This window comes from Gopherus evgoodei, chromosome 7 (genome assembly GCF_007399415.2).
Source record: "Gopherus evgoodei ecotype Sinaloan lineage chromosome 7, rGopEvg1_v1.p, whole genome shotgun sequence".
Lineage (NCBI taxonomy): Eukaryota > Metazoa > Chordata > Testudines > Testudinidae > Gopherus > Gopherus evgoodei.
Window position 1 is genome coordinate 114,267,628 of NC_044328.1, and position 23,548 is coordinate 114,291,175.

General features: G+C 39.5%; 1 protein-coding gene across 4 annotated transcripts in view; it reads right to left on the reverse strand.

Moving 5' to 3' along the window:
* The window catches only part of GRM7 (glutamate metabotropic receptor 7), a 553,085-nt gene that overhangs the window by 171,817 nt on the left and 357,720 nt on the right, over window positions 1-23,548 (reverse strand). For all 4 annotated transcript variants that reach the window (XM_030570395.1, XM_030570394.1, XM_030570392.1 and 1 more), the window contains exons 6-7: window positions 18,219-18,419; window positions 7,729-7,868 (exon numbers count right to left, since the gene is read on the reverse strand). In XM_030570395.1, coding sequence (XP_030426255.1) covers window positions 7,729-7,868; window positions 18,219-18,419 — 341 coding nt within the window. The remainder of the gene's footprint in view (window positions 1-7,728; window positions 7,869-18,218; window positions 18,420-23,548) is intronic.

Here is a 23,548-nt window from a genome sequence, read left to right on the forward strand (position 1 = left end):
TCTTCCGTCTTCCTGAGAATATAATGCAAAGTCTGATCAATACCCTCGTGCCCAGTAGCACCTTTATGAGCTATAATATTGAACTGGAAGAGTGCATTTGACAAGTTGGAGATGCTGAGGCAATTAAACAAAATGAAGCAACCTGTAAAGATGCTACCAGGCTAGAAGTAAAGCATTAATTAGATAAACAGACTGAAAAATGTTAGCTGCTGTAGGAATATATTATTCTTTAGTGACGTATGTGCAAGTTTTCTGTAACAGTTTTGTTACTCACAAGTACAAGCATGAATTTGATTATAACAAAATGTCATGCATACTGTGATACTGCAAGTTATAGAAGGAATGTTGTGTACTGCAATAAGATTAAACACACATTTTACCAGGTACTAAGCCACAAAATAAAACCACATGGATTTCTTTAGCAGAGCCCCATTCTGAACATCTGACCCAGAGACCTCCTCCCTAGCTCAGGTTCTACATGTTCAAAATGCTTAAAGAAAAGCCCAAGGAACTTAGTGTACAAATGCATCAGTCAAACCTCCTTCCAGACAGCTCTTTTCTGTTATCTAGTGACATATGCACAACCAGAGTAAGTCAGAATCCTAAGGTGCAGAAAACTAGTGTACAAATGCATCAGTCAAACCTCCTTCCAGACAGCTCTTTTCTATTATCTAGTGACATATGCACAACCAGAGTAAGTCAGAATCCTAAGGTGCAGAAAACTATAAACAAGCTTCTCCTGTCAGTTACTCTAAGAACTTCTAGCCAATAGGAAACAGGCACACACTTGGGTGTGAAATCCTGGCTCCACTGATATCAGTGGGAGTTTGCCATTGACTTCAAAAGGAGCCAACATTTCACCCTGGAATTCTACTTTCACCTATGTGCATATATCTCAGAATTCATTAACTCTAGTTCAGTGGTGGGAAACCTGCAGCCCGTGGGCTGCATGCGACCCATCATGGCAATCTGATCGCGAGCCACAAGACATTGTCTGCAGGAAGAGCCCTCCATGGCTCCCACTGTGTTCACTGTTCCAGCACTACTCGAGTTACTGGATTAAAATTTGGTGCAAATCACATTTACAACATTCTGTCTATTAGCTCAACTACTTCCCCTACTCCCCCAATCACCACATCTGACAGTATGGGAGTTCGAGATTTTGCGGTACTTTTTTTCTTCCTTATTTTTTTTTTTTAATAGATAAGAATTTTGAGATTTTGGGATACTTGCATGGGGTTTGGTGAATCTGAAACTTCAGACCCGCACAGTTAAGTCTCAGACTGCAAGGAACATGTTGTGAGGGTGAGGGTTTCCAGAGCCCAGACACCAGCATGAGGCTCGATGTCTACAAATTCAATTTTATAATGCCGCAGCCTGAGCCCGGGTCAATTGACACAGGCCAGCTGTGGCTGTTTTACGGCAGTGCAGACATACCTTAAGAGACAACATGTTCTCAGCAACAATGCTGAAGTGATAGTGGCCCACAGCACCAAATTCCCAGTGAAAACTTCCAATTCTTCCCAGAGTGATGAGTTTCTACCTCCGCCAAATGCTTTAAAATATCTGGAAAGTTAAGTGGTGGTTGAAAAGGTCAGCTGTGTTTGACCAACAATGTTCAATCAACCACAGAGTTGTAGGAATGGAAGGGACCTGGAGAGGTCATCTAGTCCAGTCCTCTGTACTCATGGCAGGACTAAGTATTATCTAGACCATCCCTGATAGGTGTTTGTCTAACCTGCTCTTAAAAATCTTCAATGATGGTGATTCCATAACCTCCTTAGGAAATTATTCCAGTGCTTAATTACCCTGACAGGTAAGAAGTTTTTCCTAATGTCCAGCTTACACTGCCCTTGCAACAATTTAAGCCCATTGCTTCTTGTCCTATCCTCAGAGGTTAACGAGAACAATTTTTCTCCCTTATCCTTATAACAACATTTTATGTACTTGAAAACTGTTATGTCCCCCATTTAGTCCTTCTTTTTTCCAGACAAAGCAAACTCAATATTTTCAATCTTCCCTCATAAGTCATGTTTTCTAGACCTTTAATCATTTGTGTTGCTCTTCTTTGGAATTTCTTCAATTTGTCTACATCTTTCCCAAGATGTGGCACTCAGAACACACAATACTCCAGCTGAGGCCTAATCAATGTGGAATGGAGCAGAAGAATTATTTCTTATTACAAAAGAATTACTTCTCATGTCTTGCTTAGAACATCTGCTTATACATCCCAAAATTATGTTTGCCCTTTTTTTTTTTTTGGCAACTGTTACATTGTTGACTCATTTATCTTGTGATCCACTATGACCCCCAGATTCCTTTCTTCAGTACTCTTTCCTAGGCAGTCATTTCCCATTTAGGATGTGTAAAACCGATTGTTCTTTCCTAAGTGGAGTACTTTGCATTTGGTCCGTATTGAATTTCATCCTATTTACTTCAGACCATTTCTCCAGTTTGTTCAGATCATTTTGAATTTTAATCCTATCCTCCAAAGCACTTGCAACACTTGGTATCATCCATAATTAACTGCACTTCTACCATGCTTTCTTCCTATGAAGCTCACCCTTCTTTACAAAGATCACTTAGCAAATATGTACAATGCCCCTCTCAAGTAGGTTAATATTGGTTTTGTACCTATTTTATAAATACAGAAAACAAAGGCACCAAGAAGTTAAATAACTTGCTTACTTTGACACAAGAAGCTTGAGAAAGAGCTGGAAATAGAACACATATCTCTTGCATAAGTATTAGATAACTTTTATTACTTGCAATAAATGTCCTATTTTGTTTAAATGCAAAATAATAATAAAAAAAATGCCCAAGACACTTTTTTTCCAGTTGACATGATCTCTTTGGAAGGTTCCTAAAATATGCCATGACAAAACAACGGGCCCAACAATAGATAATCACAAAATCAAAAGTTAAATAGAAAAGTACGATAGTCAACCTGAAGTTACAGTGCCTGAGGCTTAATGAATAACCTGATGATAACCTGCTTTTCTGGTGTTGATATGTCTTATGACATATCATATATCAAATATGATATATTTATGGAAAATGTGTGAGCATCTCTTATCGAAAAAGAAAAGTTAATTTGTAATAATATAATTAACATCTGGAAGACACTATTCCATGAGTAGCTCTGGCTTTGCACATGTTCTTTCTATTCCCTATCCTCTCCTCTTTCCTTTCAGGACAGCAAATAGCCAACAGGAATAATTTCTCAATTCATGCAGCTTTCTATCAAGAAACTTCATCAGAGTTTAAACATGCTCTTTCCTTGAATTTAAATTTTATAAAAAATCAGAGCCATTGGTAACATACACCCGTGATACTTGATATACTGCACCATATGCATTGACAATCCAACTATCCTATTTTACTGTAGCTGAATGATGATTCATTTAATGCTAAATATATTCAAGGCATTTCTCTTCCTTGCAATGATGCCATTCTCTCTACATTATTTCATATTATGCACAAGTGTCCCCTCAACATCAGCAAACTGAAATACAGACCTGTTTTCATATGATAACATTACCATGTTTAACACTTTTATTGTCTAATTACAGTAGCTTTAATCTGAGCAATTTGGCATGTACTGTAGGTCAAGATATTGCATTTGAATGGGTATGGAGCTGGCCTGATTACTGAGTCTAAAATCGAGGATTAGGCATTTCAAGCTGCAGAGAGGAGAGAAAATATAAATATTGTATATCAAATATGTGTGAGGGAGGTCACGAGGGGGGTGAAAGAGATGTTAAAAATCTTCAAGAAACAGTGGGAGACAGGATGTACTTGCAGGACCTCTTAGTGGGAGGTAGACTGATATTCTTTTAATCAGAACTCTGCTTGACTACAGGGTGTATGCAACAGCCAACATTTTTTCAGTAGAATGTTGGTCAAACCATTTAAAATTAGACATCAGCTCATTTTATCCTCACTATGAAATGCAGCCAGAGTGTCCACTAAATCGTGATTTATGTCTCAGGAAGAGCCGTTTTAGGTGTTAGAAAACAATCACACCATAAGGAGATTTGGTGACTATGCTACCTTCTCTCACTCGTGGAAAATTCATAATTTATGTCCAGAGTTTGTTGCAGCAAAAATGTTACAAGATATTTTCTCACTTGCTTTTCAGTCAGATTCTGATGTCAGAGACAGTGATGTAAATCCAGGATAACTCAAGAGAAATCCGAGAAGGTATTCCATATTTACCCTGACTGTAAGAGAGCTCAGTATCTGGCCCTGTGAATGCACAGAACAAAAAGTATATGTCTTTAGCGTAGTGCTCCAATCCTAAAAAAAGAGGTGCTGCAATGTACTTCCATACTAAACAAACAAGTGCCAGAAAACACTTCTAGCAAATGATAGCACCAAAACGCCGTTACAACCTCCCCCCAGAAAAGTGCCAGAACAGTATTCCAGCACAACTTCAGCCCTGCTTTTGCAAACATTCCTAAGTGTGAAATCAACGGTAACATAAAGATACATAGAAGCAACCAGGCCTGAGAAAAATGCCCAGACAGTCTCAGACACTTCATTAAATTGGCTCTGGAAGTAGATTATGATAAAAAGAAAAACATACAGAGCACCCAGAGGCCTGAATGTTATGCCTTAAGCCTTTTTCTGTTTATCTAACAGGTAGCCCGTCCAGGTGCGCTTCAGAAAAATGAAAGAGCTCCATATTGTAAGGAAAAAAGATTTACTAAATGGACATAAAAACATACCCTAGAGTTATCAAAAGTATCAATAATAAAACTACCCACCTTCAAAAAAAACCCCAAAGAACAAATGTGAATGTGAACGTAAATTGCATTTTGACCTCTTCAATATAAACTGAATATACTACATCAGCCTTGCAAAACTGCCATGAACATTTAATAGCAAAATCTATTTTCTCATTCTTTATCAGGGGGAGGTGGTGAAAATGAGAGAGGAAAAAACCCCAAATATGTTATTTATTTACTGCAAAAAAACACAACAACCCAAAACAAAAAAACAACCTTTGCTATTACATCACCAGTTGGAGAACACTTCAATCTCCCTGGTCACTCAATTACAGACCTAAAAGTCACAATATTACAACAAAAACTTCAAAAACAGACTCCAGTGAGAGACTGCTGAATTGGAATTAATTTGCAAAATGGACACCATTAAATTAGGCTTAAATAAAGACTGGGAGTGGATGGGTCCTTACACAAGTAAAACTATTTCCCCATGTTTATTTCTCCCCCAACACTGTTCCTCCCATCTTCTTGTCAACTGCTGCAAATGGACCATTTTGATTACCACTACAAAAAGTTTTTTCTCTGCTGCTGATAATAGCTCACCTTAACTGATCACTCTCAGTAGAGTGCATATGGTAATACCCATTGTTTCATGTTCTCTGTGTCTACATATATACACACACATCTTCCTACTGTATTTTCCACTGCATGCATCCGATGAAGTGGGCTGTAGCCCACAAAAGCTTATGCTCAAATAAATTTGTTAGTCTCTAAGGTGCCACAAGTACTCCTGTTCTTTTTGTAATGTCTGAGTGCCTCATGTACCATACAACAGCCATGTGAAGTAGAGAAGTACCATTTTTCCAGTTTTACAGTTGGGAAACTGGGGCACAGTTTGCCAAGGTCACACAGGAAGTCTGTGGCAGAGTAGGGAATTGAATCTGGGTCTCCTGAGTTCAAGGCTCGTCACTTTTCACTGGACCATCCTTCTTACATTTTCCCCTTTTGCACATTGGTGGGAAGAAGTTTGCAAAACTGATATAAATCGAGAAACAGATACATCCAGGGAGTCATCCAGAGAAATAAACCTTCAAGACGAACTACAGGATTTGGCAGTTTCTCTTGGGACCTATTTAATAGCAGCCAGTAGTCTGGTCCCCTTGGCTAGAGAATTTCTAGCTACTTTTGAAGCTGCAAAAGTTACCTTGTTCTTGAAATGCTCCACAGAGAACTAGCAAACCAATGGTAATTCCTGGAGGTATTTGGCCTGTGGAACACACGAGCAGACAGAATGGAAGTTGCTGTAATAACCTCACCCACTGATATACAGGCGAGTCTCATTTTACACGGAGGTTCCGTTCTGCGGTTAGCGCGTAAAGCGAAAACCGCATATAGTCAAAATTACATTGAATTGAATGGTGGGCAGAATTGCCTGCACTACAGGTACAGTATTAAAATGGTTATTTTTCTCTTTTTTTGTTTTTGTTTTTGCCAACCACGTAAAGCTGAAATCGCGCATGTTAAATACACGTAAGGTGCGACAGACCTGTAACACAATCCAGCCAAACCCAGACCAGGGGGGAAAGTGCTTTGTATGGAAACTCTGAACCCAATTGCTTCAGAACAACAACAGCGTAATAAATTTCTGATTTCAATGATATTAGGTCAAGATGAGTAGTTTATATTAAGTAGTATTTAGATAATAAAATATTGATATTTTGGTAGAAAAGAATTGTAAATTGCAAGTTAACAAGACAGTGTATTTTAAATTAAACACAGCAGCATGAATAGTGCTGACAAAACACGTCACATCCCTTAATGAGTATGGAATTTAAGAGGAAGCCCAATATTGTGCAAAGAGTGACCCTTGGTTCCCCACATTAATTACTGGTGTTACTTGGTTAAGATATGGACTACATTAATTAAAGTGAGGAGAAAATGTACTAGATTAAGTTACATTTCCAAATTATAATATTTCCACCTGTTTAGGAGTGTAAATATCATAGGATATGAGATCCATACAATCAACAACAGACTTCACCCTCACAACTCCCCTCTGAGGTAGGCACAGGCTAGTCCTATTCTACAGACCAAGGGGCAGGTATTCTTTATCTATGTGTGTTTTTGTGCTGGACTTTGGTTTGTAATGAAAAATGTATTAAAAATTAAAGACTCAGACTCCACAGATGAACAAAGTCTGCCTTTTCCGGAGGAAATAACAATCATATTCATTCTTTCACATGGGCAACGTCAAGAATAACTCATTATGAAAGGACTGCCACATATGTAAGGGCTGCCTCACAGCTAAGTGCATAAAAACAACCCCTGGGAAAGGAGAGCCACTCAGAAAAAATCTGCCCCCCAAATCCATTTCTTTTGCACCAAGCTGGAAACACTTGGAGCAATTTGCAATTCTAAAGATGAAATCCCAAAGGTTTCAAGCAGCTATGCATTACAGAGAAAAAGCCACTGTCCCAGTTAGCGGCTAGAGAGCTCTGATGAGCAAAAAATAAATAAATAACAATAAAAAATGGCAAGGTCATCAGAACTCAGTATAAATAAGTACAGATAGGGCACCAGGTGAGAACAAACTGCATACAGAACAAAAGAAGATATTCTACAAAAACATTAAGTACTGTCCCCTATGCTCAGGGGGGGCTCCAGCCGCCAGCACACCAAGTGCATGCCTGAGGCGGCAAGTCACCGGGGGCGCTCTGCCGGTCACCGCGAAGGCGGCAGGCAGGCTGCCTTTGGCAGCGTGCCGGCAGAGGGTCCGCTGGTCCCACGGCTTCTGCAGTCCTCCCGCAGGCTGCCGCCGAATCCGCGGGACCGGGGACCTCCCACAGGCAAACCACCAAAGGCAGCCTGCCTGCCCTGCTTGGGGCAGCAAAATACCTAGAGCCGCCCCTGCCTACCCTGACTCCTTCTTGGTGACAAAAGTCAACCTAATAACTATATCCTGATAAAAGTGAGCAAGTGAAGAGTAAATTGGACTCACGTTGAGCTGTAGGTCATCGGTCCACTGGCCAATCAGGTGGTAGCCTGGAGTGGTAGTGTTTGTTGTGTGATACTGAAAGATGTCATAGCGCCCCGGTGCATCACCGTTTTTATTAAACATCACTGGAGTGCCAGCACTGCCTGAGGAAGGAAGCAAAAACAGCCAAAGCTTTACAATGTTTGTTTTATTTATTTTGTCATGGCTAAAAGCTTTAGACTGGCATCACAGCTCAGGCAGAGGCCATCCATCATCACAGCAGTTTAAACGGATGCTTTAGGACATAGTGCCATAATCCTATCCCTCTTTCTGTGATTAATTATCATGACTCATACCCACTAGGTGAAAAGTAAAAGTAAAGTAAAGCTACATGAGTCTTGCTTCATATCATGAAATATCACACGTTTCCCTCCCCGCCTCTGCCCCGCTCCCCCCAAGGGAGTTCTTTAGTGAACATCAGTCCTGTGAATGGAGCCTCTAAATGATTCTTTTCCCCCCAGAAAATGTTCCATCTGCTTCTGAGAGATACTGCCATCAGAAGACAGCCCAAGTTTAGTGAATCTTGACTGGCATCCAGAAATAGCTTCCTCCTCCATAATTTGTTTTTATTCCAGTAATCAGCATGCAACTGAGATGGAACAGAACAGAGGACATTATAGGAAAACTATTCCTAATCTCTCCTTGTATGCTGCTTTGTTTAGATCCTAGGACACTGATACCTGCCGAAAAGTAGCTTAGTCATGAACAATAGGGGCCAGATTCTGGACTGATTCTTGTGAAGCATCTAGGTAGAGTGATGTGAGAGAGGCAAGTGACAGCAGCAGAGCTAAGGATCTCAGAATAACCTTGCTTGGATGGGTCAGGGCCCGAGTGCAACACACTCTACAATGCTTCAAGCTGCTAAAGTAGCTGAGTGCACGCCCCTAGTGCATCATACGTGCAGAATATCCATGGGTCTGGCCACAAACCCCAAGCCACCCCCATGGCAACAATCCTTTTGGGGCTGTGGACCAGAACTGAGTATTAGTGTAGCCTCCCACTGGGCATAGGTGCTGGAACTAGGGGTGCTGCCAGAAACTCTGGTTTGAAATATCTCCCTTCATATACAGGGTTTACAGTTTGGTTCAATGGCTCTGAACACCCCCACTATACAGATTGTTCCAGCGTCCCTGCCCCTGAGCTTTGTAATATGTGCCTATCCTGAGCTTCACCTATCCAGGAGCTTTCTAGGAGGTGGTGGTCTCCAGCACCTAATCCTCTTAGTGCAACCAAACAAGACAGGTTAGAATAAGAGGGCATACCTTATATGACAGACAGGCATTGAATTATGATAGCTAATTATTATGTTAGAGATGCTGTTGCGAAAAGAATCCCAACCAGAAAATTTGCAGCTCAGTTAACACTATAGGGCTGTATGGCTACTTCTTAAATGAGACTTCAAAGAAATTTAGTATTTTCAGATAGATCTAACTGAAAACTTCCAGGATTACATGAGTTTCAAGATGTATTAAAATAGGTTTCTGTGACATAAAGCAATATTGTGTCAAGACAGAAAATCATTAGTATATGTATATTCAAAACTTTCTCCTATCACATTGCTTGGGGGGTGGTATGAAATATCTCTTCAGTTGTAGCACTGAACTTTACATTTATGGTTTTCCTCATGATTCGTATTCTTCACTGAATTTCAGTGAGTGAAAGAAGGTTTGAAGGAGTGAATTAGCATAGTAAAATTATTTCTTGTCTGTACTGCAGCCTCTCTGAGATCAGACACTGAATAAGTTCAAAGACCGGTACAGAAAATCTTCCACAGAAATCTCCTGTCTCTGACTCCTTACGGGTACTAAGCAGATATGTAACTGTTATATATCGGATTCATGCAGCTGGAATATGTTTATGGTGGGAAAACATTTTTTAGGTGCATAAGGGTGATAATTCATAAATTCCTTCTCAAAGTCAGCAAAAATAGTAAATGGGATTTAGCTAATCATGACTTTTTAAAGCATTTATATGATTAGCCAAGCTACATGTTGTTGCAACTAACATAAAATAATACAATTCAGAGCATAAGAGCCCAATCTGCCCCCCCCCAATGCACCATCAATATTTGTGGGTGTATCCTTACGTTCCAAATAAATGACACTGACACAAAAAATGGGTATTTTTACACAATAGGGGTCAGATCTTCACCAGATGTAAATTTTCACCACTTGAGGATCTATTCTATAAATTGGGCAGTAATGCAGATAGGGTATTAACTCACATACATACATCTGCATGCATAAAACTATAGGTTTTTTTCTCCTTTTAAACAGATGCAGAATAAACTTGGTGTGTATCAACAGAGTCTAGGTTAAAAGTTGCCCTATGAAATAACAAAGCTCTCTACAGTCATATCTGCAGATTAGCGTGATATCTAGTTTTTAAGTGGAATTTATAAATGAAAAAGACCAAATGACAGCTGCTGAAGGGAGACTGTTGGGGAGCAAGAAGGTAGGGAGCCCCTTTTCACTCCTGGGCTGTTAAACATAAGTAAATAGTTTGGCTGCTTGCACTTGCTGGTAGTGATGGTGAACCATTAATTTTGCTGACAGTGTTCAATGCCCTGCAGGGATATGGCCCTGTGCAACAGTCAGGGCCTGGCAAGCTTTCCTAATGACAATGTGTATTGTCACCAGAATGCAGTATAAGAGAGACATGCCTGTGTATGTGTAAATAGTTAACTGGGTAAAGTGCCAGTAGCTAGTGTTCAAGAATATACAGCATTATTGGTGGGTTTTGTAGGATCAATACAACTTCTTGTTGTGCACTGAAAATGGCTTCCTTCATGCAGCTTTTTAATGCAGTTCTTAAATATCACTGCTGCTCCACAGGAGTGGTTACTGCTGCTGGTTAGCCTGCTCCCTGATTCATGAAAGTCCCGCTGTTCAAGAATCTCTTGAGTATGTGATCATTAAGCATGTGCTCAAGTGCTTTTCTTAATCTGGTGCTGGATGCCTACTCCTGGCCTCTAAATGCATAATTCTTCCAGACATCCTCTATGCAGCTTGCCCACCCTACCCAGTGTGGTTCTCTCTCTAGAATCATCATGTGTTATATTCTAAGTTAAGTACAGCAAAATAATTTTAAATGTGATTCTATATTAATATGTATTCACCATTAGTATGTATTTATAGTAATAATTAGCAGCATAATTGATATTGGCTACTTTTTCAGGTTTGTCCTCTTTCATGAGTTTAAATTTACTTCATCTGGAAATCTACCCACACACCAAAAGGAAGTGGAAAGTGGGGGCAGCTATTCAGAGTAAGGAATGGTAGGTACATAGTTGTAATCATCTCAGGGTATAATTCAAGCAGATGATTTCTGAGTTGCCTGTCTTTGATCCCAGTGTGGGTCTGACAGCACATTTTGGTGCACAGTGCCCACCATTTGATTGCAAGCGTCTAACTCTTTCATGTGCCTGTTTTAAAGTTACTACAGTATTTTATTCTGTGCTCTGTTTATTTATTCAGACTATAAGAAACAATGAGAAGTGGTACTAGGAAACCTGCAGGCTGAAGCATATTATTTTCATAACTGGTGCTATTTATTATTTTAATTTTTCTTATTATAACAGGGAGGGGGAAGATTTTTGGGGAGATACAGGCTGACATACATCTTTTTTTTTTCTTTCATTAAGAATTGTAAGACTCCACAGTCCCATCAGGCAACTTGGAAACCTAGTAACATGCTCTTCCCTGGTGCTGCCTGCACATTCAGTAGTGTTATAAAATATTAATCCATCTGTTCCCAAAGAACAAGTCACACACACACTAAATTCAGTACATGATGCCCCTTTCACATGAAAAAATCTCACTGCAAAGACACAATTTATTGGATTTTGCAGGATTTGTGTCTCTAAATCACCACAAAAAACTCATCATGAAAAAAAGTGCAATAGGAGAAGGGTCAGAGTCTTGTTAAGTGTGACAAGCTAGTCTTTTTATGACTCATAGTCACTGCAGTTCTGAGGAGCAGCTGTGGTTCATATAAAAATAATCCATCATTTTTCAGGTCATTTTGGAGGAGAGGGAGAACACAGACACTTTGCATCATGAGTTTAATATTCAGAATCTTACTGCATCTGGACTTTTAAAAAAATTATTCTCAACACTGTGAGACAACAATTGAATTCATACTGTGCTCTGACTACAAATCCACAGTCTATTCATTAAAATATCGCTTGAGTGATTTCTTTATGAATGTCATGTTCTTTGTAAGGGGGGAAAAGTCCCTGAAGCATGCACAGGAAAGAGGATTTCAGCTGCGTAGTTACAAGGAGATCTGTCTGCATACCTAAATAGGATTGAATCATAGGCTTAAAATGCACGAGAATGGGATACACATTTTTTTCCCTTCACACTGTCAGGAGAAAGGATTCATGTTGTGCCATTCTCTGTTCTCATTAGAAGTCTTGTAACAAGAATGAGAAAGCAGAAGTTTAATGATGTATATGTCAAATGGTGACATTCAGCCACTGGCCCTCCCAGAAGCAGTGTGTAGCTGTCCTACCCTCCCTGGACGCTGCACCGAAAGGGGGCACTCAGCTGAGTGGCTCAATATGTAGGAGAACAACACAGTTTGCAACACATTTAGGCCATGGACTCTGCTTTTTCCAGATCCAGTTGGGATGGCATGCACCATCAGAAGTATACCAAAGGATTGATCTTGGTGCTCTCCAAGTGCAAGGACTGTAGCAACAACAAGGGCTTGGAATGTACCATGCCACCAGGAAATAGTGTCCTCGTGCTCTGCCCTTCCCATCCCTCACCCCTGTGCACTTGTCACAGTCTGGCTCTATCTTTTTAGTGAATTATAGTAGTGCATAAGACATTCACATCTGACGTGATATCCCAAAGCAGAAAGGAGAAAATATGGCAACAAAAATTCTGTGTATTCACTCTTCACTTATGTTCCTGTAGTGCTGGGCAATTGAGTTTCACTCTCACTGATGCAAGAAGAAATTTTAGGCTCATACCAGCAGATGTTCATTTGGGAAGGGGTATACTTTACATAGGATAGGACACTGCTTGACTCAGCAGGGAGACAGGGTTCCCAATAGCCCTTCTGCAAAAGGCCTGGCACAGAGTTAGACAAGCCAGACAAACAACTGGCCCTACCCCTTCACAGCTATGAAAGCACACACATTTACTGTGACTACAGTAATAGAACATTACGGACCTGGTATATTTTATAATAGATGGGGGCATGAAATAGAAAGGGAACAGTGCTCCAAGAACATCTCTCCAGAGGCTCGGCAATGAGCCTCGGATGTGACTGCACCCTTTGCAGCTATGTGCACAAATATGTATGCAATTATTTCATGTGAATGGGCCAAGAGAAAGTAAACTCTACATATGAATAATAAATCTTAAAGACACCTAATGTTTCCAGGAATATTATCTAGGGCCAGCCTTAAATGGCCAAGAGAACAAATAGGTTAAAATTATTATTTTAAGTTCTGCTACCTTCTTGAAGCCTCCATGATGTTTATGAGTTGTATTAAAAAAAAATACCTATGGCTTATGTAACCAACCACAACTAGAGGAAAGATCAAACCAGTATCTTAGATGCCTATATACAAATGCAAGAAGTATGGGTAATAAGCAGGAAGAACTGGAAGTGCTAATAAATAAATACAACTATGACATTGTTGGCATTACTGAAACTTGGTGGGATAATACACACGACTGGAATGTTGGTGTGGATGGGTATAGTTTGCTCAGGAAGGATAGACAGGGGGAAAAGGGAGGAGGTGTTGCCTTATATATTAAAAATGTACACACTTGGACTGAGGTAGAGATGGACATAGGAGATGGGAGTGTTGAGAGTCTCTGGGTTAGGCTAAAAGGGGTAAAAAACACGGGTGATGTCGTGATGGGAGTCTGCTACAGGGCACCTAATCAGGTGGAAGAGGTGGATGAGGCTTTTTTCAAACAACTAACAAAATCATCCAAAGCCCAAGATTTGGTGGTGATGGGGGACTTCAACTATCCAGATATATGTTGGGAAAATAACACCGCTGGGCACAAACTATCCAATAAGTTCCTGGAGTGCATTGCAGACAACTTTTTATTTCAGAAAGTTGAAAAAGCTACTGGGGGGAAGCTGTTCTAGACTTGATTTTAACAAATAGGGAGGAACTCGTTGAGAATTTGAAAGTAGAAGGAAGTTTGGGTGAAAGTGATCATGAAATCATAGAGTTTACAATTCTAAGGAAGGGTAGAAGGGAGTACAGCAAAATAGAGACAATGGATTTCAGGAAGGTGGATTTTGGTAAGCTCAGAGAGCTGATAGGTAAGGTCCCATGGGAATCAAGACTGACGGGAAAAACAACTGAGGAGAGTTGGCAGTTTTTCAAAGGGACGCTATTAAGGGCCCAAAAGCAAGCTATTCTGATGGCTAGGAAAGATAGAAAATGTGGCAAAAGTCCACCTTGGCTTAACCACGAGATCTTGCGTGACCTACAAAATAAAAAGGCGTCATATAAAAAAAGTAAACTAGGTCAGATTACAAAGGACGAATATAGGCAAATAACACAGGAATGCAGAGGCAAGATTAGAAAGGCAAAGGCACAAAATGAACTCAAACTAGCTATGGGAATAAAGGGAAACAAGAGGACTTTTTATCAATACATTAAAAGCAAGAGGAAGACCAAGGACAGGGTAGGCCCACTGCTAAGTGAGGAGGGGGAAACAGTAACGGGAGACTTGGAAATGGCAGAGATGCTTAATGACTTCTTTGTTTCGGTCTTCACTGAGAAGTCTGAAGGAATGTCTAATATAGTGAATGCTTATGGGAAGAGGGTAGTTTTAGAAGATAAAATAAAAAAAGAGCAAGTAAAAAATCACTTAGAAAAGTTAGATGCCTGCAAGTCACCAGGGCCTGATGAAATGCATCCTAGAATACTCAAGGAGTTAATAGAAGAGGTATCTGAGCCTCTAGCTATTATCTTTGGGAAATCATGGGAGACGGGGGAGATTCCAGAAACTGGAAGGGGGCAAATATAGTGCCCATCTATAAAAAGGGAAATAAAAACAACCCAGGAAACTACAGACCAGTTAGTTTAACTTCTGTGCCAGGGAAGATAATGGAGCAGATAATTAAAGAAATCATCTGCAAACACTTGGAAGGTGGTAAGGTGATAGGGAATGGCCAGCATGGATTTGTAAAGAACAAATCATGTCAAACTAATCTGATAGCGTTCTTTGATAGGATAACGAGCCTTGTGGATAAGGGAGAAGCGGTGGATGTGATATACCTAGACTTTAGTAAGGCATTTGATACGGTCTCGCATGATATTGTTATAGACAAACTAGGAAAGTACAAATTAGATGGGTCTACTATAAGGTGGGTGCGAAACTGGCTGGATAACCGTACTCAGAGAGTAGTTATTAATGGCTCCCAATCCTGCTGGAAAGGTATAACAAGTGGGGTTCCGCAGGGGTCTGTTTTGGGACCGGCTCTGTTCAATAACTTCATCAACGATTTAGATGTTGGCATAGAAAGTACGCTTTTTAAGTTTGCGGACGATACCAAATTGGGAGGGATTGCAACTGCTTTGGAGGACAGGGTCAAAATTCAAAATGATCTGGACAAATTGGAGGAATGGTCTGAGGTAAACAGGATGAAGTTCAATAAAGATAAATGCAAAGTGCTCCACTTAGGAAGGAACAATTAGTTTCACACATACAGAATGGGAGGAGACTGTCTAGGAAGGAGTATGGTAGAAAGAGATCTACGGGTCATAGTGGACCACAAGCTTAATATGAGTCAACAGTGTGATACTGTTGCAAAAAAAGCAAATGTGATTCTGGGATGCATTAACAGGTGTGTTGTAAACAAGACACGAGAAGTCATTCTTCCGCTTTACTCTGCGCTGGTTAGGCCTCAACTGGAGTATTGTGTCCAGTTCTGGGCACCGCATTTCAAGAAAGATGTGGAGAAACTGGAGAGGGTCCAGAGAAGAGCAACGAGAATGATTAAAGGTCTTGAGAACATGACCTATGAAGGAAGGCTGAAGGAATTGGGTTTGTTTAGTTTGGAAAAGAGAAGATTGAGAGGGGACATGATAGCAGTTTTCAGGTATCTAAAAGGGTGTCATCAGGAGGAGGGAGAAAACTTATTCACCTTAGCCTCCAATGATAGAACAAGAAGCAATGGGCTTAAACTGCAGCAAGGGAGATTTAGGTTGGACATTAGGAAAAAGTTCCTAACTGTCAGGGTAGTTAAACACTGGAACGGATTGCCTAGAGAAGTTGTGGAATCTCCATCTCTGGAGATATTTAAGAGTCGGTTAGATAAATGTCTATTAGGGATGGTCTAGACAGTATTTGGTCCTGCCATGAGGGCAGGGGACTGGACTCGATGACCTCTCGAGGTCCCTTCCAGTCCTAGAGTCTATGAGTCTATGAAAAGATCTTGCAAAAAAAATGGGTGAATAAATTGAAATAATGAATACACTTGAGAAAACTGAAATCCAGGCAAAATCTACTAAGTCAATTATTTCCTCAGCTCTCTTAAAATGATAGGATGACCATTGAACTGCGCTACTTTCCAAGTGCCTCCTTGAGGCTTCTGGAGGAGAGAGAGATAAATGATCTGCTACAGAATTCTAGGATGGCCAAATTAGTAAAATTTACACAAAGACCATATTTCTCTGAAAATAGGATTTTCCATATCTTCCTATTTCTGGAAAAAGAACACAAACAGAATGTTATAAAGCAAAAAATACTATCTGCTCAGTTTATTAGTCCAGCAGTATTTGGCTTCTGGCAATAGCTAGCACCAGCTAATCCAAAGAAGAGGGAAAAATATCTCCTGCATCTCATTTGATACTCTATGCCAGTTCTGCAATGCTTTACTTGGAGGGAAAAAATCCTTCCTGACTACAGTGATGAAGTTAGACCACGAAGTACAAGATTTATCTTCCTCATCTGCGTCTCCCAGTCCCTTTTCTTTTCTCTCTCTCTCCCTCTCTAGTTATTAGATTGTAAATTCCTAGGAGCAGAGAAGGTGGCCAATGTTTTCAAGCCTTATGGACCCAAAGTTAAACACTTCTATCCATAGGCAGGCACCTAAATAAAACCTTGATCCAGCAAAGCACTTTAGCTCATGCCAAACTTTCAGTTTGTGAATAGTCTCAGCAGAGTCACACAACTGATTTTCAGAGGTGCTGAGCATCTTTGGCTATCACCAAAACTTCACTAAGAGTTGCATGACTCCCATTCATCACTTTTGAACATGAATCCTCATTTAGGCCTAAATATGGATTTAGATGTCTAACTTTAGGCTAACAGGTTTTAAAATGTAAGTCTGGGTCTCCCTCTTGCAGAGTGCTGAGGCAAACAGTTTAAAAAACTCTTGCTACATGTATTAGCAAAGTTTATAAGGAGGAAAAAATGTTCGTATTACAAGCTAACTTCTGTGACTGTTCAATTGTCCTGGTGGTGGGGGTGGGCTCACAGGAATCTCCTCATGTATGTTAAACAAAGTTTTCAGAGGTTGGGAAATCCTGCTATACTATTTAGGCCAGATTCATAGACACTAGCACAGGGAAGTATATATGAAAGGCTATCCTGTACCTCAAGGAAGGGCTGGTGTTAGGGTTGCCAATGTCCTTATTGGGATCAGCGGGAGCACCTTTATTAGCAGGATGAATCATAGGCACCTGAGGTGATATACTGGATCAAACTAACTTTAGCTTGTCCACATCCACATTTGCCTTTTGTGCTGTATTCTCACTATAAGCCTTCTAGAGAAATGGAAGTTGCAACAACCTTCACCACAGGGGACTTTCTGGTTAGCAGGTCTAAATCACTTGATTTGAAACCTGAAAATGAATCTGTCCCTTACACTCTAAACTGTTGTCCTAGTGAAAATGACAGACAGGCTGAGTCCTGTGTGACAAATAATTACCTTTTTTTTTTTGCCCCAGGTAGGTGGAAATGATACACATCAAAGGATATGGTTTGGATGATGCTAAAAAACTATGCATTGCCCATAGTTGCTGTGGGTTTCTTTTTTAAGCAGTGAGGTCCAAATTAGGCATTATATAAATCAGACAGATGGGATATATATTTTTGCCTATCACCCACTTTTGCTGATGAGAGAAAATTTTGAGGTTATTAGCAGACTTCAGTGGTTTCATCCTAATTTCTAAGTGCAGCCACCATAAAATGGATGCACAGTTTAGTACCTTTTGTACAATATAAGCTAAGGACACAACTAGCTGGAGTACTGCACGTCAGAAATATAATCATATATATAAAACTCACTGCTTCAAAGGAAGGCAGTACACAATCAAATGAATGCTAAACATGAACTACATTAATGATGGCCACTCCATTTGCTAAGAAATCCAGTGAAATAATAAATAATTGATTGACTAATTAAATTTAAAAATCTTACATTCTCTGAAGTGCTTTGGATACATATTGCTTTGGACTCACCATTAAAGTTAACATTGCGTATATACTTCAGCAATTTCTTGCCTCCTGCTTGTTCCATCTCTGGACAGATCCCAGGGTAATCAGCACAAAGATCCTTGTTCATATGATGGAGGGCATGAGCCATGGCATACACAGCATCAATCACAAACTGAACTTTCCCCTCTTGTTCATAATGGGAATCTTTTCCAATTCTCTCCTGCCCTGCACATAAAAACAACACACACACACACACACACACACACAAAGAGAAGGATGGTGAGGAACAGAATTCTCTGGGTGCTGAATACAAGTCAATCCACTTCATGCAGCATTAAAGAAATGAAGGTGGTTAGCCAGGACAGGATTTTGAAGAATGTGGTTATGATTTCATTTTTTTATTGCATTTTTAAATGAAAAAAATGAATCTTCAATCCTTGACACTGTGACCATTCAATTTATAGGCAAAGAATTCACAATGGCAAATCAGGTCCTAACCACAGAAATGGCAGTACAATCAGCAGGGATCCATCTTAGATAGAGAGAGGGAGGCTGGACTCTGTATGCTGAAAACATTGGAATCTCTGAATGAAGAAAGCACATTAAAACAATGCAGTGATGGTATTTTAAAGTCTGATGCTACATTCTGCCTTTCATATACCAGTCTCTCATTGAAAGACATAGCCAAACAAAGAATGGAAAGAATCAAACTAAAGGAAGCTCAGGAAAATTCAGTTAACATGCCTACTGTACATGCAACCTGAAGAAGCATAGTATTCATGCATTTACTATGCACTTCTCTCCTCTTCCTTTAGGAATTAATGAGTCCTTCAAAATCCATCGATTGCCATCAAAATGCAGAACCTTAGCTTAAAGATTCCAAATGTATACAGTCAAATGAACTAGTGCTGTCACCAAATACCAACAAGAAAATAAGCAGTGATGCTTCAAGAATAATTATTTTAAATGTTTTATTATTTCTTATTTGTATTACATTAGCAATGGAATTAGGGTCCCATTGTGTTCGGTGCTGCACACATCCTGCACCAAAGAACTTACACTCTAAATATTATCCCCATTTTACAGGTAGGGAACACGGGCACAGAGAGATTAAATGATTTTCCCAAGGTCACACAGGAACTCCATAGTAGAGCCTGAAATTGAACCCAATACTCTGATACGAGTATAGTGCCTTAGCCATTGTTCCTTTATGTCACAGCAAATTGTGATAAACAAATAATGTGACTGACAATGGGACTACAAAAATAGTTATTTACTGGATTTTAAAAAAAAAATCATAGTTTAAGTCAAAAAGTAAAGAAACAAAACTAGGGCTAGTAAAAAAATATTAATCCAATATAATATTTGAATAATACACCTCTACCTCAATACAACGCTGTCCTCAGGAGCCAAAAAATCTTACTGCCTTATAGGTGAAATCGCGTTATATCAAACTTGATCCACTGGAGTATGCAGCCCTGTCTCCCCAGAGCACTGCTTTACCGCATTATATCCGAATTCGTATTATATTGGGTCACATTATATTGGGGTAGAAGTGTATTTATGAAATTTCTTGTATACTTTATTCAGCGAATATTACCTACTTGTCCCTAAACTATATTTATATACCTTTATTTATCTATCTATCTATCTATCTATGCATCCATATATAAAATGTGTGTGTGTGTGAGAGAGAGAGAGAGTGTCAGCATTCCTCATGTACAAAAGTGTACACAACTGGACACATTTGTGACAGATATGGGAAAACCTTACGAATTCAGTTAATATACCTTACTGAATTTAATATCTTTGGGGTCCATTGTATTGAAAGTATAAATGTGTATGCTTTTGTGGGAACTTTCTTAGTAGGAAGAAGGATTAATACAATCTTTGGGAGATAATGGGAACTTCAGAAGAGTGTGTTCAACAATATAGCAGATTCTGATCACCTGTTACCAGAGAAGAGTTCAAAGACTCAGTCTGGATTTTCCAGGGACCAACAGACAAAAGACTTTTTTTTTTTATAAACAGTCTGGTTTTACACAAGTTTAGGGCCGTCTTCCTGATATATCAAAGGACAAGACCTCTGGGCCATGCAGGGCCTTAATCCTTAGGGAAGGGTTGGAAGGACTTGGCTTACTGAGGCCCCATAAGACTGCATACTAGTTCCAAGCTAACACTGTTATGAACTTGTGACAACAAAAGAGACCTCTTTTGAAAGAGTCACCTACCAGAGAACTTGATGGAGCAAGTAGGGTGAGCTCTGGTAAGCTTATTTGCTTTTGTGTAGGTTCTTCTGTTATTTTTACTGTGTTTTCTCTGTAACGTTTATACCACAAGAATAAAACAGGATTGCATAGGAAGTGTTGTGTGGTAACTTATAATTGTGACAATTGCATTATTCACCATCTCTAAGGAGAAAGACATAGTGGGTTTACGTAGGCAATTTGACTTTTGCTGGTGAATTCAGAGTATAATCAGGAAACGGTGCACCCTGAAAATACCCTGGTCATGAGGGAGAGAGGCGTATGTCTCCATCCAAGAGAGGTTACAGCCAGGGAGCTAGAAGCCTGTGAGTAGGTGCCCTTGCTGGACTACAGAGGGGGAATACAAGTGCAGTTGTTCTGAACCGTGACAACATCTGCCAGTAATAAATATGGGACAATGATGTCTGAGGGGCAAACAAAGTACAATATTAGGAGCCAGGACTCCTCAGTTTTATTCCCCAGTCTGCCACTCTCTTGTTGTTTTACCTTTGGCAAGAAACACTCACATGATTCAATTTGTCCAGCAGTAATAAGTGTTGTTATACTTATCAGTCTCACCAGGGTTTTGAAAAATGTAATTACTGGTTGTTAAGTGTTCCCGGATACTTTGATGACATAATGGTATGGCACTGCAAAATATTACTTTTTGAACAGCTGTAATATCACAGTCCACTTGTTCAATTACTTACTATATGACACCTTCTTCCAACCTCAGCTTGAGGATCCTTCTGCAGTTACAAAGATCCCAGTCTTACGATGAGCTGTGTGCAGTCAGACCCATGGTACTTATGTAGAGTCCCACTGAAATTAGTGGAGCTCTATATGGACTTGGTTGTGGTATCTGGGTCTAAAGAGGAACTGACTCACAGTGGCAATATGGAAGAATAAATATGCAGGCTTTTAAAGACCCCCCCTAGCCCCCAACAAGTCCTCACAAACATTTCAGTGATCTTTAATCATTTAGGATGGAGATTTAGGTGAAGAAATTATTTTTGCTATCATCCTTAATTTGAATGATACTGACAGAATGACAAGCTCTAGCTCATATCAATTTCCACTTTTAGAATGGGTATGTGAAAAGTCACACTGTTTTTGGAGTGAGTTTTTGGAAAACACATTAATGTGGCAGAAGACAAAATTCACCATTTCTGTTGCAGAAAAGGTTTTGTTTTGTTTTTCCTGATAATAATAAATCAACCAATCAAACATGGCAGAATTCCACCTTGGAGTGTGGTAAGAACTTGATTGGGTTAATGAATTGCTTCTCACTCCCACTCACATGGCCAGATTCTCAGCCTTGGGCTGAGAAAGCACAAAGACAACAGAAGGCTGCTCTAAAAGATCAACCAAGGATTTCCCAAAAGCTGTTACCTCCTGCGGTGCTCTCAATTACTCAGAGCCATTTAGGTCCCCAATCAACCCAAGATCAGGGTACAGAACGGAGTATTAGGGCCTTTTTTAACCTTACACTCTGTTCAGCTGCACCTAGGCTAAATTCACTGCACCTGACAATCAGGCCCACAGTAGCACAAATTGAGTCTAAATACATCCAATAAATTATGTGCAGTGAATTCTGCTTATATTTTCTATTATCCTTTTCCCCTGTCCTGTCTCTGTCTTGTCTATTTAGATTGTAAGGACTTCAGGTCAATCACTTTCTCCTTTCTCTCTGTTTGTATGGTGCCTGGCAGAGTATGGCCTCGGTTTTGGTTGGTTTGTAGGCACCACTGTAAAAAATAGGATTAATAATAGTTAACTTTGGGCACAGAGGTTGTAGGCAAAATCTCCTAAGTTTTTTTTAGGTCATTTCTGCACTGAATGCAGCCTATTTTTGTGGGGGAAACCACAAAGATTTAACATATGATCCACCCAACTTGAACCAAACACCCGAACGGCTTACAATTAATCCACAGTGTAACAATAAAACATAATTGAGTAAATGTTGTATAATGAGGACAGCCAAGGAGATCACTGTCTTCCTATGGGTATTTCATTACCAGAATGAGAGTCTAAATATGTTCAGGAAATTATTTGCAGTGAATCATTCACTCAGTTGTACCCGAGACCAGCAAATATAAAATTCCTCCATATACATTTTCAACATTTGTGCAATTTCCCTCCCCCACACAGGCTGCCAAACTGCAAAGGATCAAACTGCAAAGCTCTGTTCTACCAACCTATACATTATGATTAAGATATTCTCTGGTGTAAAGCTCAATTATAATTCAAATCTAGACTAGCAACATCCAGTTCCTTGCAAATAATTCAGCAAGGTGAAATAGGTTCCAGGTTTTGAAGATTTACCTACTGCCCTTTTTTTATCATTCCACTCTCCTCTCATTGATTACAGACCAGATTACATTTCCAGACACTGACAAGGAAAATGCTTTTAAGCGGCCTTAGCTGAGCTGAGCTACATAACCAAATTAGTAATGCAACAGAAAGGCAAGCCAAGGGAAGTGATCTTGGAATTGAAACTCTGAACACAAACAATACTGATTAATCATATTAAATTCTAGAAGCATATGCATGGAAACACAGAAGGGGGAAGAAAACCTTTACTAGCAAAATTATCTGTGGAAGGAGACTGAGCAAAAATCCATAAAACTCAGTTGCATGCATGAATATGAAGGCAAATAAAGGGCTGAAAACCTGAGAAGAACTTGCAGTGATCATATGATTATTTACAGATCAAAATAACCATTTCTAATCTATATACCATATACTCAACACATATGCATACTATAAACCCCAGATCTGTAGAGCTGTGCATGCAACTTGTGCATACAAAAATGTATGCATACAATTTGCATGTGTCATTTCTGGACTCGCACATGCAATCACAATAATTACTTATTCTAAAAGAATACTTAAAAATCCACTCAAAGAAAATTGACATATCTTTGGAATAAACTTTCCATTTCATACCTATTTTAAATTGACAGAAGCCTCTGCAGAACAATGAATTCTTCATATATATACATAGTATAAAAATTGTTTTAATACAATTTTATGGTAAATTCATCTAAAACTATATATACACACTGTAAGAGTTGAGTGGCATGGACCTTTTATTTTAAGTAATTC